Below are 19,208 nucleotides of genomic sequence, written 5' to 3'. Positions count from 1 at the left end.
GGAAGACAAATCAAGAATACTAGACAACAAAAGAAGTACTAGAATCTCGAAAACGAACTAGAAATCTTCCAGGCTACAGGTGAAAAACCACATAACATCTATTTTCTCTTAAATGCATTAAACATGATTCCACTCACATCAATTGAATCGGAAAGAGCATTCTTGGTAGCAGGACTTTCATTACTAAAATAAGAATCAGATTGAGTGACTGGAGTATTGACCATCTTTGCTTTTTAAAATCTTATTATATAAATTTACAATATTTTGTATTAGGTTTTATTTAAAAAACAAAAATTACCTTTTAAGTTAGAAGTTTGATCTAAGTTCTTTTTTTTTTTTCTAAATTTTCAACTCAATTCAAAGCTTTTGTGGTCGTTGTTGTTGTTGTATGCAGTTTCCAGCAAACTTTAAAAAATTTTTTCTATTTGTGAAAATTTTTACATAATTCAAAGGTAATTTTTAATATATATCTTACACAGCATTATTAATATGATTTTGGAGGTTATAGAATGTATTAAATTACTTTAAAAACTGAAAAATAATTATATTATTTGATTTCATGATAATTTGTATATCTTAAAAATAATTAATTTTATCCCGAAATTTCCCGGGAATGCTGGGAAACAGTTCCTTTTATCCCAGAATCTCAGAACAAGCAAAAGCCCGGGAAATGAGAAACCCTACACCACATATTGAAAAAGGAGTTCTGAAGGAGACTGTAATCAGAAGTGGAAAAATTAAAGTGTCCACCGAAGAGAGCGAGTTTTACAAATATTTAAGATTCCAACAGAACATACAGAGCATGCACAGATAAAACAAAGGTAAACACTCTATTACCAGAACAGATTATATGCAGTACTAAAACACACCTAAATGTAAAACATACTATTAAAGCTATTATGTTAATATACATAATATATAATATAGTATATAGGCCTAATACATATGTTGTCCCTGTACTCACTTATTCTTTTGGAGTTATACATGCACAGATCTCAAGCAACACCAAAGGAAAACAAGAACACCACTTACTAAGCATAAACAATGCCACCCAAAATCATCTATAGAAAAACTAACTCTTCCTCGTAAAGAAGGTGGCCATGGCCTTACTAATATAGTTAACCTGCACTACAAATAAATTCAGACACTGTGGGAGTTTCTCCATGAATAACAAGAAACATCAAGATTACATAAAGCTATAACTTTGGCATACAGTAACCACACTGTGAGTACCTGAACATAGCTCAACACAAACAACATAGACACCACTAAGCAGTCATGGGACCAAAAGGCACTTCAAGGCAGGAATATGTGACAGCTCAGGAATATGTTGACAAAACTGCATTAAACTACTGGCTAACTAGAGGCTGCCTGTTTGGAGAGAGTTTTATAGTTGCCATTCAAGATCAGGTCATAAACACTAAAAACACATCCTGAAGGATACATCACTCACAAATGACTTGTAGAAAATGACACATTGTCAGAAACAATATAACATATAACCTCTAAATGCAAGCTCTTAGCACAAACAGACTATTTACATAATCAAGTAGTAAATATAATACACCAAGAACTTACACAGCACAAATTATTAAACATCCAGGTATCATACTATAAATATACTCCACAAACAGTATTAGAAAATGACACACAAAATATACTACAACAAAGCCATAATCACAGATAAAACAATCCATCACAATAGACTTGATATCACTCTCATTGACAAATGCAGTAAGATCACTTATATAATACACACCTCTGTTCCAAACACCATAACATAAAAAAATCAACAAGTAAACTCCACTCACTCAAGAAATAAGATGGATGTGGAGGATGGATAAAGTATTTATTGTACCTGTTTGTCCTCTCTTCTACTGGTGTCATACCACATATACTACACAAAAGTCTAGAAATATTAAACCTTAATAACAACATATACATGGCACTACAGAAAGCTGCAATATTGAACACGTCATATTGTGAGGAAGTTTCTAGACATTGACATATACATCAATAATACAGCTTAATGTTACACTTGTTCGGGTAGCTATGCTTTGACTTTAGTCTGGCATAGCACTTGGCACCAGTATCAGCTGAGCATGACATTCACAACATAATATAAAACTGTAAGGTAGTGAGCATTGTTAGCTGATACATAAACTCTATCAATAAACAAATTAAAAATATATAATTTTATTTATTTATTTATTTTTAAATATAATTAAGATCTTGCTACAAAAACAGATCAACATCAGAAAGTTGCTTGATTATGGTGCAAATTATGCAGAAAATTAAAAATTCTTTTATAATTACAATAATGTAAATACTATAAACTAAAATATATATATAGATTTTTTTTTGTTTAATATTAAATTTTATAATTTAAAAATCATTTTTATTTTAATTTGATTCTTTTTATGCAATTGAGATGCTTAGTTACATAATTTATAAAGAGAACGTGCACCATTAGTCCTAGGCACTTTATAATATATATTTTAAAATACCTTGAGTTTATAAACATAACAATAAATTTGAAATGAACGAAACTTAACTTCAGGTTGTTTCATTTCAATAAATTAGTCTTTACGTACAAAAATTGCTATCATCATTTTGAATCATCATCTTTTGTTTACATATCACCACATCGACTGAGTTATGTCTGGAATGTCTAATAAAATAAATTTATTTTACTGGATATTTTAAATAAACAACATACTTTTTATAAAACATATCACAGTCAACATTTTAATTAACATTTCCAGGCAGAAGGAGGAAGGAGTTGAAGATAAGTAATCTTTCTCTTGCAGTAATATAACCAAATGAGCCCTATAATCAGGCATACAACACATTCTACATAATACCCATCCAATATAGTTATGCATTCTTCTTTTGTCATCTCATGGCAATTCTGTAAAAATAATATTTTTGATTGTTACATATTGAAATAATTAAAATTTGACAAAACAACTTTTTAGGATCATCATCATTTAACTTAAATTATATTAACTAAACAATGATTATATGATAATTGTATAACTATACAAATTTCTCTTGTTTTGGTATGTATCCTCTTTAGATTGAAGTGCATAAATATGCCAACAAACATAAGAACACTTTTAAATTAATACTCTTATGTACACTTTAAAATTTTATCTGGAATATTTTTTCTTCATAGTCATTTTATAGCTAAATCATTTATTTAGAAAAACAATTAATAATCATTCACTGAATTGAATCAAACTTTTAGTTACAAAATTTTGATTCAATTCAGAGAATGATTATTAATTGTTTTTCTAATATCCAATAAAATTACTTACATCTAATGTAGAGTTGTTAATACAGGGAATCACTATCTTCTTACATTCTTTAAATGTAAGAGGATCAACAAACCACAAAGCTACAGTTGAAGGCCAATTTCCTCCCAAGTTGGACACTGTATTGAGCAGTGTCATGTATGTTCCACCCATGGCTGGGTCACTTATCATGGCAAAAAATGCCATCAGAGCAACAAAGATACTATAAATTGTTATCTGTAAAAGATCAATAAAAAATATTTTATTTTTGTTATGATAAAATCTAGAAAAACCTGTAGACATTTCTTACCTGATGAATAGCATATCCAAGTAAAATAACAATATAATAATAAAATGGAAAGGATCCATTATCCAATCTTACTAAATGAGTCCAATAGACAAGAAAAGATAACAATACTCCAAACAGTAACCTATAGAAACAAATAAAATTGATGAAAAAAGTGAATTATAAAAAGAATACATCCCTAAAATTACAAAATCAGGAAGCTCTTGATTATTAAAAAAAAGTCAATTATGCAATAACAAAACTCTAAAATAATGTAAAATTTGACAAATTAAACAAATGATAAACAGAATGCATTCATAAATAAGTTAATTTGTGTGTTCAAGATTGATGTAGCGATACAGGAAAGAAAATAATAACTGAATTAAATAAGAAATTTCATATCGATTGAACTGAATTCTCAGGAAAACTGTTTATTCTAATACCAAATATTTCAACAAATGGATTTTGTAACACAGGATGACCATCTTGTGAGCAGTATACTTAGTAATTCTGGAAGTTGTTGGCACCTGATCATCTTGTGCCACTGATTTATTTATTTAGAGATTTAAATGTTATTCCATGATTCTACAGTAAATAAATGTTTAAAATTTAAGTGTTTCTTGTGAAAAGTAGGACAGCACATGGATAATATACTTTTAATATGGACAAAAACTTAATATATGATTTTGTCAATAATATCAACTTCACAGGTATTAGAGTCTAGACATATAAAATAAACAATAATGTGGTGAATTTCTTGGACATTACCATCTTAAAATTGTTTAGTAGATATTTAATAAAAGTACATCAAAACTCTAATAGTGTTAATTCTTATATACATTGACAGTTGTTTGTATCATGTTCCATAAATTGACAGCCTTCTACATGTTCATGAAAAGGGTTTTAATATTCTCTTCCTTACAGAAACAGAGCACAGGAGTTCAGATGTATCATCCAGGTAACAGTTTCTCGTGGTTTTCCTTTCAAAATTAAAAAAGATGCACTAGAAAAATGCCATTATTATTATTAAGGGTTTAACAGCTGTCTGCTTGGTTATGTTATTAGAACAATTCTGTAATGTTAGAATGTGGATTTAAATCATTGATTCCTGTAATCTTTGTTCATGAGAGGTTAAATTACTTTCCAAATATGGACAATATTTTTTCACAGGCATGCTACATTTAACATCTGCTTATGAACACATTAGATGTAGCCAGTTGATTCCATTAGAAGTAATAATTTACATTTCTTTTATTAACTTTTATCTTTCTTTTAAATCTGGAATTTTATTATGTTGCATTGTCTGTTTTCTTTTGAAATATTTTGTATTTAAATTTTATGTTCTATTTGAGTGTTGTTCAACCTTTTTCTAATAGTGGCAACTCAACTTGGTAACATTTTTATTGTTGTATTTCTATTTCTTTATCAATGTAAAGTTATTGCATCTTGCATACTTTTAGTAATACACAAAACAAGTGTTATGGCACTGCTCAGACCTATATTACACAGCACTCCCAAAATGTTATGGTACCTTGGTTAAAATCACTCTTCTATTTTACATTTGAACCCCATTCAATCCTATATATTTGGAATTGCTGTTCTTTGTTCAAACATAAATATGCTAGCTGACCAAAATTGTTTCTTCTGTTAAAAAATACTTGGATCCTTAAACTAAGCAGTTTTGGTGTTTATTCTATATCTCACAATGACATACATACATAAAATTTTCTAAATACTTTCATTAATTTCAATGACAATTTTTTCAAAATGGCACATACAGAAATAAAATAATAAAAATAATTTAGAAAAGAATCCTAAATTATAGATTTTTACTTTTTTGTTCTTATATAACCGTGTATTTGCATTTTTTAAGGGATGCTTACCCTCTTGTATTTAAAAACATAAGTATTTTATCTGGGTCGTTTGAATCATTCTTTTATATTGTCAGGAGTAAAGATGAATAGCAATTGAAAAAGTAAACATTTTGAATTGAATTCCAGATTGAAATTCCAAAATCACACGGGAGTCCGATATAAGTTTTAATCCATTCCCACATGAAAACAGATGATTATTTGGAAATTAGAAACTAATAAGTGTAAACGACGGAGAGTGGATTCGACTGTTAGGAATTGGCAAAAAAGGTTCCAGATTGTCCAGCTTTACATGAACAAATTATGTTGTCGATTTTACAAGATTTTTCCTTAAAGTTTAAAATGCCAGTAATTTTTGCAGGACAATGTGTGCATTTATGTTCATTTGATATCTTACTTGTGATTAAACTAAATAAAATTAGAACTTTATTAATAAATCTGATTTTCTTTATTTTGATCTTTAAAGTCACACCTCGTCTTATGTGAGAGTAAATACAGTATGATGATACTAATAATATGTGTAATTGGCACTTTTATTCAAGAGTTGAATTAAGTAAAGGTTACCTACTGAAGGTTGTTTGGGAATTCATTAGCGTGTGAGAGATTGCAACTCCATATATATAAAATGCAGGACAATTTTTTCAGTCTTTCTTTGATTTTTTGAGATAAAAGTTGCTATTTACATGCCATAAAAATACATATATAGTTTAAATGAATATTTAAAATTTTTACCTGTATGGATAAGCTTTCAAAAATACATCTAAAGGTCTTGGTCCAACTGTATATCTACTAATCAAGAGTGGCAGCAATATTTGAAGAGGAACCATTGGGATGGCAAGAAGTGCCAAATTCTCTCTGGCAACTCCTGCTTCAATCAATTTTAATCCTGTGACTGCATCAGTGGCTGAAAAACCAATCTAAAAAACATAAAAAAAAATTTTAAATTTCATAATCTGATATAATGTATAATATTTTTGTTCACAATCTGTGTAAAATTAGATTTGTCCGACAAAGACACTTCTTCTGAGATATCTGTAATATTATTTTTCATTATGATACAAGATTTTAAGAACACACGTCTTTCTATATTACTATAAGAATACAAAAAAAGGAATAATTCTGTAGCAAAGGTAAAACTTTATAGTGAAGTGAGTTAGTTACAATTGCCATCTTAGATATTTAAGAGTCATATCCATGAATTCATCTAAATTTACATATACAAACACAATTTGTTTCCTTGTTGAATTTAAATGCAAAGAGCCCAATTTTTTAACATTTAAGTAATGATTTAATATTTAAGACAATTCACAAGCTTTTAGAAAATATGTCTATTGATATGTTTGGTGGTTATTATTTAAATGATGTTATCTTGGCATTCTATTTTTATGTTCTATTCCATTTTAAAGAGGCTTAACTGAAGAGGACTATTGAAAATAGTCGAAAACGTTCTTATTTTATTAAATTATTTTGGTGCTGAAAATACTAAGGTGTTTTATTTCATTTTTACATTTATATTCCATTTATATTCCAGTAAGTTATTTATTTTATTATTCTAATGGCTACACCGGCCAAAAATTACAGAATAGTTATCAAACTATACAGGGCAAAAGGACAATTTGAATTCCTGTCGCAATGTCAGCTTAATATGTCTATTGAGCACTTTAATTTTAATATACCGTATTTACTCGAATATAAGATGACCTTGCATACAGGACGATATGTGACTTTAAAGATCAAAATAAACAAAATTAGATTTATTAATACAATTCTAATTTTATTTTGTTTAATCTCAAGTAAAATATCAAATGAATGTAAATGCACACATTGCCCCACAAAAATTACTGGTATTTTAAACTTTAAAGAAAAATCTTGTAAAATCAACAACATACTTTGTTCACATAAAGCTGGACAATGGGGAACATTTTTTTCCCAATACAGTACTTAACAGTCGAATCCACTCTTTGTTGATTACACTTATGAGTTTCTCTGAATTCTAATTTTTGACTAATTATCTATTTTCATGTGGGAATGGATTAAAACTTATTTTGGGGTCCTGTGTGATTTTGGAATTTCAATCTGGAATTCAATTCAAAAGCTTTGCTTTTCTTATTGCTATTCGTCTTTACTCCTGACAATATACAAGAATGATTCAAATGACCCAGATAAAATACTTATGTTTTTAAATACAAGAGGGTAAGCATCCGATAAAAAATGCGAATACATGGTTCACAAAAATTATTTGCATAAATGCAAATAATCTTTCGCTTGCACGTATAGGATAACCTAGGAATTTGAAGTTGTGATAAATGAATAAAAGCCTCGTCTTATATGTGAGTAAATATGGTACTTATTATTACACATATCATTTTAAATTATGTATATTTGCTACATTTCTAAGTGTAATTCACTCTCCTTGGACAGCATAATGGTTATAAATTCTGTTTTAATTAAACTGCAAATTTAACTCTTAACAAACCTGACTATAACATAATGGATAAATGAAAATCAGTTTATTTGTTAAAATTAAAAATTTCACATTCTTTTCCAGTAACTATGAAAGAATCACCTTGTGCAGAGAATAATAAATAAAGAGATATTGTAAAGAATGGGGGAGTAAGGGAGTTAATCATGGCAACTAAAAAATTGGAGCATGCTCTATTTTTGCAAAACAAAACTTTTGCTTTTGAAAATAGAAAAAAAGGGAATTAAATTGGTCATAGAGTGTTAATTTTACATTTGGAGTCAAGAGTTAAAAATCACTGTAAACCAGCAACATTTTGAAAATTTACCATTTTATTGGTAATAAAAAAAGTCAGTAAATTTGCACCCAATCATTAATTATAAATCAACACTATAAAATTCTATATATGACTTCATATCAATAAATTAAATAACCTACCTTACAAGTCAGAAGCAAAGTACCAAGAGTGAGTACACTTGGTAAACAAAGAACTCGATACAGCATGACATAAGCTTCTTTCAAATTCAAATTGTTGTGCTCCTCGATTCTTCTTGTTTCTCGTTCTTTTTTAAAAACCATAATCAGAGTTGTCGTAATCAAAAATATGACACCCCAGAAGCTTAAAAATCCTGCAGAATTTCATATTTATAAATAATAAGTACTTTAAAATATAAAAAAGTAATATTTAAAAGTATTTAAAAAGTAATTTTATGTAATTCTTAATATTGTGAATAGCTACAGAATAGAATAATTTGACTAATGCATAACTGAATCTTTATTTATGAAAGAAACACAATACAATTATTCATCATTGCTATCTTCATCAATCTGTTAATTAATAACAAACTATTCATGAACTCTCAAAGTACATCCAAGACCAGAGAACATTAAGACAGTGGAAAATGAACTGAATAGACTATCAACGGATACCTGAAAGTATGTAATAACACTCAATCATCCAAAAGCTATGACAAACTTACCAATCTACCAGATATTTGTAATGGGAGGAGTGATAAGGGATCAGAACACCTGAAATGCATATCCATTTCTGTAAAGAATAAAGTCTATTTTACCATAGGCCCAAAGTTCCTGTGTGATAAGTTGTTCTATCAATTTTGGAATTAAAAATACAAGAACAGGATGCTATGAAAACACCCATGGACCTTCAATGACTCTTAGATCATACTCATCCATACGCTTCACAACCACTCAAATTCTTAATAAATACATCAAGCTTTTCTTAGTGCCTAAAGACCAAAAAATAATTATAATGGTAGTCATTGATTAAGGAATTCCATTATAAAAGATGGCAGCACAACTGCCTATTTTTATATCTAAATTCTGATGAGTAATTAAATTTAGCTTAATGTAGCCCAAAATATAGCTTGTAACCTTAATATAGCTATGTAATCTTTTAAAACTGGATCAAATTTAACAAGAAATTTAAATTAATCCACAAAACTCATAGCATTAACTTTCTTCCAAGAAAAGTTAATGCTGTGTATTATAAACAGAGTATTAGAATTTCTCCTAAAAGCTGAATATTATTCAGCAAAATATAAAATAACTGCAATAATACAATACATTCTGAAAATTCTGGAAAATCAGTTGACAAAAAACAAAAAGAAAATTTATATATATCACACTAACCTTATGAAGCTTTGCAAATCTTTGCAGAGTTTTGAGTTCTCTAATAGAACTCCACTTAAAGAAGGTCCTAAGGTGGACTGAAAACATTCATGGTACGTTAAAAATATTTGCAAAGCTTCATAAGATTAGTGTGATATATATATTTACCAATGCTTTGGATTTTCTTGGTCAATTGACTTTCCTGTCATTGTTTCATTTTATTGCTTTAAAGTACCCAGTAGACTCTTGCTAATATGTCACTCTTTGCACAGAAGTTGCCAGATTTCTGAATGTAGAGGCCTAAAGACAATAAATGACATAATCAATTGCCCTTTGATACTAATTTTTTTTTTTTTTTGAGGCAAGCAGGCAAATAATACAGAATGCTGACATGCAAGACTACACAAAAAAATAAAATTGAGTAAACATGAAAATATGTGACATGACTAATTTTCACAGGTTATATGGTTTAATAAGACAATAAGTTATATGAATGTTCTCTAATAAAATTTGTGATAATATATAGCCTATATTTAGAGCATAGAAATTCTGAATATTTCTAAAGATTTCTGATTAAAAGATTTCTGTCAATATGTAAGTGCCAGACCACGTAAACTGTGATGCCAGATTTAGAAAAAATTTTGTTATACCTTCAGGCCAGACATGGTTCCTCTAATGTTTATATAAAAGATTTTTCACAAGTATTCAGCGATCCTTTTCAAGGCTAATACTTATCAAGGTTTGACCTTAGTTTAAATTTAATTTTAAAATACAGCAAATCCTCACTTTACATGTCATTGTGTTTAACATTGAAGAAAGACAAATACATCTGTAATGAATTATAATTACTATTATTAAATTTTCTTTATAAACAGTAAAATTGATTCTATGAAATAGAAAATAAATGCTGGAGGTGATAATAGTATTCTAACTGGATTGTGTTTAACTAAATTATATCTTCTTCAGGAGGTTGTGCTGGAAAATTAATAGTAGTTGCAAATCATTTTGCTAGTTTTTTATTGTTTTTACCACCAGTTTTACTAACTAATGTAGGTGTAAGTAGTAGCCTTATCAGTTTGGAGTCTGGAAAGCAAAAGTAACATAAGCTGTCACTTGGGAATAGGAATCATTTTTGAATAATTTTTTAATAAATAACACATTTGATCACAATGTTTAAACAGTATTTCACATGTTCTGTCATGTCAAAAAATTCTCCAAGTTTTCTGTCAGTTGAAAAAAAATCCTCAATCTGGAAACGTTGGACAGCATTGCACAAAACTGCTGTCTGTTCTCATGTCACTTTCTGTACGAACTTGCCACGTGACATCATGAAATCATTAGATGGGACTCTCATTGCACAGGAGCTCAACATTCTGCTATTTTTCCCAAAGCATGCTTTCTGATTACATTTTACACTGAATGTCAAAATAAACAGATTAGGAATTTTATTACCACTTTAATAAAAATATCATAAAGTGGAGATTTTGGCACTATGCAGCATGACTCCTGTCTCTTCATAACATTTAGCCTATGATATAGTTTGTTTCGTTTTACGTCATTTCACTTAATGTCATAGTTTCCAAGAAATTATTGACAACATAAGTGAAGAACTGCTGTACATAATTTCAGCATTAAGTTCATAAGAAGCAGGACAAGACAGTCTGCTCAACAATGATTTTCCAGGAAATAATTAAATTGTGAAAGCAAAGAGCTACATTATCAAATTTAAATTGCTATATTTAATTTCAGTATATCAAAACCAAAATTTCAAAGCTAAATAGACAGATTTTATACTATATTGACACAAATCACTTAATAAAAATGAATTAATTTGTGTTATAAAGAAATGTGATCTCTAATATAATATTAATTTTATTCAAACTATTAAAATTACATGATAAAAAATTCACAAATGTCTCTTATATTTAAATCAGTTTCTAAAACAATTCTATTATAAAAAGTATGGATATAATATCTCTTATCTCTATAATATCTCTAATAGTCTCTTTTAAATACAGTAATACCTCGGTTTTCGTTGATTTCGGTTATCGTTGTTTTTTTCACAAAAAATTTGTCTGTTTTCATCGATTGCCTTGGATTTCATCAGTGTGCCCGAGTGACCTCGCTGCTAATTTTGCCAAAACAAAAGGCAACCCAGGCATTTTCCAGCGCAGTGTGGCATTATTTCTCATTGCGTAAACATTACCCTGCGACGGCCCACCGTTGGCCAATGGTTCCATTCCCTGAACACTGGGAGTTCAGTCGTGGGTTCGCACTTTGCCAGGCGGGCTGACCAGCGTGAAGTTTCCTGGGTTTTCTCCACATCTGTAACACCCAAATAGGGGCCAGTTACCCTTAAACGGATTTCCCAGAAGGCATTAGTCCCTCGATACGACCATCATAAACACATACAACTACTATTACGTGACAATTATGTCACACTTTACCACGGGTGATATAGGCTAGAAGCTCATGTCCAACTAGCTTCTACAAGACAAGACATTACCCCGCGTGTCTAGCTGAACAATTCCATTGCTTTCATCTTAATGCTAATTATCTTATCTTTAATCTTAATGCTTTTATCTTTATGCTAATTAGTCTTTTATGTTAATTTCTTATTGCTTTTAGTATTTAACACTATATTAATTCTCTATAAAAATGTGTTTTTGGTATGTATTTTGGAGTGTCTAGAATAAATTAATTGGATTTACATTGATTCTTATGGAAATAATTGCCTTGGTTTTTGTCGGTTTCAAATTTTGCCAATTGTTTTTGGACAGATTATCGACGAAAACCGAGGTATCACTGTATTTTGTAAAGAATTGTGTGTCACAACTAAAAATAAATTAGAAAAAATCATCTTTTAAAAACACTGAAACAAATAAATAATGCATTGTTAAATTTATGAAAATTTATTTAAACATAATCTGTAAATAAATTCTTCTTTACTTATGTATTAAATTTGGATAATTTTAAATTATAAAACTGATAAATCTCACCAGATAATGTAACAAGCCCTTCTTCTTTTGGTACCATTCTCAAATAAGTGTTGCAGAAATCTTTTGATTCTAGAGCCAAGAACACTACATTTCCCAAGAAATATCCAGCCGTCTGACCTACAGAATTGCATGTAGAGGCATATCCAACATTACGCCTAGAAATAAAAGTTGAATGACAAATATTAAACATCATTTAATTTCTATTGGGGTTTTTTTGCAATATTGGACAATCATATAATTTAACATTTTAAAATTTATTATTGCCAAAGAATATTGGATTATAGCAAAATTTTATAATTATGACTTGATATCTGACTATTGTATACTTTGGTGACCTGAAAACTCTACAGTTTGTATCAAAATTTGTTTTCAATACTTTGGATAAGGCATTCTTCATAACTATCAGGGTAAATATTCAGACTAATTTTACTAATTTACAAATTATTAATCAGAAAAAATTAAACTAGTTTTCAATATAGTTTCTTGACATTTCCAAATAATTTTCCTAAAGGTAGCATAGAATCCTTTTGGTTAATACAGTGATGCCATGCAACTTTCTTATTTACTTTTTTCTCTATCTCTCATAGTTTCTGAGATAGAAGTGTTAACAAAATTTTACTGTAAGAGGTGATGCCATCATTCTCATCTGATAACTCATTCTCACTTTACTGAAACATCACTTTTATACTGCTATCTTGGTTCAAAAGTTATTTAGGTGACTTAGGACTTGTGTACCCTGTATATTTGACATGCAAATCCCAATGCAGTTTTCGTGATAATTAACATAATTCATATTTTAAATCCCTAAAAAATTATACATATTATACAGCCAATGACATACAAATATAAAACAATAATGATTTGAAAAATTCTTTCTTTTTATAATAAGAGATGTTATGATTGTTAAGTACTCTATTATCCTTTCAACTCTATGTTTCACTTAAGAAACCTGAAGATAAAAATGCAAAATAAATGATGACCCAAATAAGCAGAGACATTGGTAATAATGCACACCATTAGTAGTTCAAATTGCAAATCACAACAACAAAACACTCCTTTCCAAATAATAAGCAGTTTCATTTCCTATTTCAAATATGGTTCCAAAGTGATGACAGAATGCTTAAATAATGGGTGCTTAAAGCCACATCTCATTATAAAATAAAAATAATTTCTTAAATTATTACTATATTTTTATGTTATAAGAGTGTTATATCTTATGATATGCAGACTGATTTACTTTATCACTTAGGTACAGTTAAAATACACTAGAAATGTACAAATATACTATAAATGTAGAAATCTTTGATGTGCTGGGACAACATTTCACCACCCGATTTTCTCTTCTGCTCTTTAACACACAGTCCTATGTTTGCACCTCATGATTCATACATACGACCTGAGAAAGTGATGCCTGACATAGAAAACCTCATCACTGGAATGAACGATGTGCCAAAAAATATTTCAGATGAAAATCTGCCTTCAAGATACAAGCTACTAACAACCAGAAACAAAAGGATAGTCTGTGGAAACAGATTTCTAAATCCAAAAAACAGCTAAAATATAAATTATATTAGTCAACCTTAAAACAAATTCAGATTGGCATGCAAATTTTAGACTAAATGAATTTGTATATTTGAAATATTTATAGGCCTATATCTTTATTGTCAAAGTGCTAATTTTTATATTTTTTCCCACATCTTTTCGGTATGTAACTTTGTCTATTCATTAGAGAGAGAACTATGTTTAGTAAATCTTATTACATATTCTTAGTTCTAAAAGAAGAGTTAAATCAAATCATATTATCAAACTAAATAATAAATGAATGTCTCAAAATAACATTACAATGATTTTGACCAAAGTGCATTACCTCGACAACATGGTGAGCGCCCATCCATCTACGGCGACATCCTGAGTGGCCGCAAGAAAATTTAACAGAAAGAATATCAGCGTCAGCAGAAAGACATTGGGACGCTCTTCCTCGGACTCTCCGCCCAACAGAGAGGGAACGAAACCCGAAAGCACCAGCATAAACAAGCCAATTAAATACTGGGTGGGGATCAGCCACGATTTCCGTCTACCGAAATTGGTGCAGAACTGGCTGTCGACGACAGGCGCCCAGATAAGTTTTATACTAAACGGCCAGTGTGCAAAGCTGAACATGGCCTGTTCTTTATAGCTTATATTTCTATTTTGGAGTACCAGAGGAATGCTTCCACCTAGACCCAATGGAATACCCTGCAGCACGTAAAGAATGAGTAACAGAATGATATTCTGTCTATCTCCTACCGACCAATCGTCCATGTCGGCTTCGTTTTCATCCCGAGCGATTAAATACGTAGAAGAAGTCTCCGGAACATCATCGGATCTTCTTTTTCTAGCTTCATTTTCCATATTGAATTCACTTCTTATGAGACATTGGCAATTAATTACGAAATCTATGAAACAAAAGCATAATTTAAGCATGTAAACACGTATTTCATCCCTTTAAAGATTATACATAACTCAAATTCTCGTAGTTTATATTTACTTACGAGAAAAACCGTAAAATATGATATAAATTTGGAAGTCAAAGTCATATTTACCTTGTTTTATAAAATTTAATTACAGTTTTGCTTTGTAATTCTTTATTTCCTTAATCTAAAACATCAAATACTATTTCGTAAATAAACATTAAAAATTCATGTTTTTTTTTCTTTTCAACTTCCCTTTCCATCAACGTGGATTACATAAATGAATTCGATAATTCCGCGCATGTGACCATACGTGTCTTTATCTAATCATAGACATCAACATTTATTTTTATTTTTTTCTACGATTTATTTTTGAATTATGTTACGATGTTTCATTATACACCATAATAATTAATTAAAATAATTTATTAATTTTTAAGTTTTATTTAATAATATTTTGTGTAAGAAATTTCATGTATGATTCAACAATCATAGATGAGAGCCAATATGGCCGCTTTGTTACTTATTCGAATGTTAAACACTAAATTTTGCAATCGTCACTAATATAATTACTCCACTTACAGCCGAATAAAGAATAGAAAGAGAAAAGTGGATATAATCCAAGATTGTTCGATAATTTTTCATACTGTAAATATAATAATCAACTAGCTCCTGCCGATCGTTATCCGACTCCTTTAGGCGGAGACCTTTTTGAATGATGTGTAGTTAATCGGGACATGCCGCCCCTAAGCTTTCTATATTTGGTCTTGAGTTTCGTGTATCGAACTCCGTTCTCGAGATTAAGGACAGGCATACGGAAGGACGACAGTGGGAATTTATAGGTCTTAAATTTTTTCAAATTGTAACCCAATTTAAATAAACAAAGAGGTGTGCACCAACGTTGTTAATTTAAATAAATTTTTATATACACATATTCATATACTAAATGAGAAATATTTCATTTTAATTTGCAGCTTCTATTTCATGGCGGCGCAGAAACGCGCCTATTATCAACGGGGAGGTTTGATTTGAATTAATACTAAAATTAAAATTTATATAAAATATATTAATGGATTTTTAAACCCCCTATCAAGTACATGAAACTATCGATAGTACGCTCTCGTGGATTGGCTTGGGTTTTGAATTTACTCGCGATCAGCATTGATAGGGGCGGTCAAATATGTGTAGCACGCAGGCGGCTAACAATGCAAAACATGTCCTGGTGGCGTCGACAAGAAAAAGAATTCTACTTGCTGGTCAACATCCGCCTCCCACATATTGTAGTATTTTCCATTATCAGAAATTGCTTCAACAACAGCTACCGTGAGAAACTAAATTCATTCCACATTAAATAAATGTTATAAAAACTGAAACATGAGAAATAATTTCCTCAGGCTACGAAGTATTAATTAATCATACCATTTGTCTTGGTTCCAAGGGTGATCACCTTAAGCAGGTCCAACTGTATTTGTATTTTCATATAAAATTTCAAATTATATGTCTGCAAAGACTTCAACTAAGTATGAGTTTATTTAACATTAACTAAATATCGGATCAAAAATATGCTTCTTCCGAAATTCGTTAAAATTTTATAAAAAAAAAAATAGTTTATTTTACTTAAAATTTATTACTTTAAATAAATAAATTATTTATTATTGCTGTATTCATTAGCATTAAGATAATTATAGGAACAGGATTAACTATATACACAGTTCTTACTCACATTTTTGTTTTAAATTCCATGACATTCCCTGACCAACGTTGTACAAATTCTCTGACAGTACAACACATTGACAAAATAAAACAGCACACGACTTATTATGCAAATATGCTATTGATTCTTTCACCTTTTAGTCAGTTATTTTTTTCTAATTAACAGTTACATAATTTATATAATTGCGGAATAATTAAAATTAAATATAAAATGTTTTATTAAATTAATCCAAAACCATAGATCTACGTGGCTTTGAAAAAAAATAAATAAATAAAAAGCCATTATTTATTGATCCATGTAGAAGAGTATATATTTATTGAATTTATCTCTTAAGAAATTTCCTGAACTTTATAAAATATTAATAAACGGGTAGAAAGATCAGAAATTGTTTTTATAACAAAATCACATAACAGATGGCGCCACACACGATTCTATTTATTATATCGTAGTTAAAAACACAGAAGTTATTTGAATTCGTTTTTTCACACCAGGAGGTAGGTATTCAGCATATGGCGGAAGATTCGTCTTCTACATAAGTTTTGATTATTGTCAAGTGACGTAACAGGAAGAGTGACGGGGAATGTTTACTGTACGAGATAGACTGGAATTTGGTTGGCGAGTCGACGAAGTGTAACAAGTTGGTTTTTCCTTTCGACTGTTTGGAGTTTGGTTGCTCCCCGACAGTGAGAGTTTCCCCCTTTGGCTGGTGTCCCGTGCGGCGACTTCGGCGTCGGAAAAGGGTTTCTGGACGGTTGGTGTTTCTCGGCTTTCTCCCAGGTAGGAGTGCGGTACGCGGGTCTCCACTGATGTGGACTGTTCCTTGGCTTCGGGGGCGGCGTCGCCCCTGCGCGTTCGCCTCCGGTCCCCGGAGTCGGGCCCGATGGGCCCCTCTCCCCCAGGGCTGCGGTTTTTGGCTCCCGAGCTTCGTGCCACACTCCGGACGCGGTTTTCACGTCCGGAGCTCATAGAGGATGTTCGTTACTCCAGGAGTGGGTTCCTTCTGTTGAAAACAAGAGACTTTTCCACCGCTCAAACGGCTCTCGCTCTAACTTCTCTTGGGAAGATGCCGGTGCGGGGCAGGTTGGCCCCGGAATGCTCCCAGACGGCGTATTTCTTGAGAGGCGTGGACGTTTTGCTAACCGCAAACGAGATTTACGACCTGCTCATGGAGGCCATGCTACCGGTAGTCGAGGTGCGTCGCTTCACGCGGAAAGACCGCGACCGGGCTGAGGTGACCCCTAGCACGACGGTCTTTTTCTCCGTTGCCAGTGCGGACTCAATAGAGTCGGTCAACTTGTATTACCAGTGGTTTCGCTGCGAGCGGTTTTACCCCAAGCCCAGGATTTGTGGGTGCTGTCTAGCCTTTGGCCACGCTCCGGCTTCTTGCCGTGGTGGGTGCTGTCGCTGTTTAAACTGCGGGGCAGACCACGACCCCGTGGGGTGCTCGCGCCTGGCAGAGAAGTGCATTCGCTGCGGGGGCCCTCGCCGAGCTGCCCGGCCTACCTTTCGGAAGCGCGGTTGCTCAAGTTGAGCGTCACCCACCGCTGCTTGCATGTGGAAGCTAGGCGTCTCCAGCCAGAGGGGCCATCATCCTACGCGCAGGTGGCGGCAAGGCCTAAACGCCACCAGGTCACGGAGGCCAAAAATAATCCTGGCAGTAGGGTAGAGACAACCCACCAAGCAGGGCAGGTGCCCCATTGTTTTGTTGTGCGTTATCGAGCGATTTCGACAGCTTTTTGGCGTTACCGCTGCTTTTGTCTGCTAGCTCTATTTTTCGCAATTTCTTTACAAGACCAAGGGGAAGCGAGGTTGCACCTTCACGAGGTCTGCCCGTAAGTAGCCCGCCTGGGCGAAACTAAGCAACTCTAGCGACCGTTAGCAAACGTTCAAACAGTCCTCTTCAGGGCTATGGCCAAAAGGCCTCATGTATCAGTCTCCGACGACGAGGTGTCGTCACAGGGAGACATGGACTTCGAGGAGGAGGAAAAGGTGACAGTGGCGGAAAGAATCCGCAATGCAGTGCAGAAGTACATGGTTGAAAACAACAACTGCAGATTAGGCACAGGAGAACATGTGTCCTATGTATTTAATCAAATAGACCGGATCATTGACATTCTAAGAGAAAGGCCGGCGAATCCACTGCAAGTTGTGGTGGACAGCATAAGGGAAAAACTTGATAAACTTCTCGAAGACAAAGGAAACGTAGGACCAAGCTACGCCCAAGTAGTGGCGCAGCGACCACAGAAGCAAAAGAAGAAGGAAATACTTCTGGTAGAACCAGAGACAGAAGAAACGGACGCAGAGAAGACAAAAGAAAAATTGAAAAAGTATATAAATCCGAAGCAAATGGGAATCGGAATACAGGCGGTTCGTAAGTTGAGAAGAGGAGGCGTTGCCATAGAAGTGGGATCGCCCGAAGAGAAGAAAAAACTAAAAGAAGCTATAGAATCGAAAGCAAAGTTAAAGACCAAGGAACCACTTAAGAGGAAACCCCGCATAGTT

General features: G+C 32.0%; 1 protein-coding gene across 1 annotated transcript; it reads right to left on the bottom strand.

The window, feature by feature from the left end:
- Window positions 1-1,079: 1,079 nt before the first annotated feature.
- LOC136973285 (acetyl-coenzyme A transporter 1) lies at window positions 1,080-15,310 on the bottom strand. Its single transcript, XM_067268008.1, has 8 exons — window positions 15,125-15,310; window positions 14,410-14,977; window positions 12,543-12,697; window positions 8,353-8,543; window positions 6,186-6,370; window positions 3,607-3,727; window positions 3,321-3,533; window positions 1,080-2,911 (listed from the first exon to the last, which is right to left on the bottom strand). Exons 2-8 carry the CDS (start codon window positions 14,931-14,933, stop codon window positions 2,753-2,755), a joined length of 1,548 nt encoding a protein of 515 aa, XP_067124109.1. The 5' UTR covers window positions 14,934-14,977; window positions 15,125-15,310; the 3' UTR covers window positions 1,080-2,752.
- Between the last annotated feature and the right edge of the window lie 3,898 nt (window positions 15,311-19,208).

This window comes from Centruroides vittatus, unplaced genomic scaffold (genome assembly GCF_030686945.1).
Source record: "Centruroides vittatus isolate TY-2023 unplaced genomic scaffold, ASM3068694v2 contig_3127, whole genome shotgun sequence".
In the NCBI taxonomy this organism is placed as follows: Eukaryota; Metazoa; Arthropoda; class Arachnida; order Scorpiones; family Buthidae; genus Centruroides; species Centruroides vittatus.
This window is presented reverse-complemented; position numbering and strand designations above follow the sequence as displayed.

Coding starts and splice junctions, on each gene's coding strand:
- LOC136973285 (XM_067268008.1), bottom strand. CDS start 14,933: ATGGAAAATGAAGCTAGAAAAAGAAGATCCGATGATGTTCCGGAGACT. Junction 6,371..8,352: donor CTTTGCTTCTGACTTGTAAG/GTAGGTTATTTA, acceptor TATGTTTTTTAG/ATTGGTTTTTCAGCCACTGA. Junction 2,912..3,320: donor TTAACAACTCTACATTAGAT/GTAAGTAATTTT, acceptor TTATTTTTACAG/AATTGCCATGAGATGACAAA.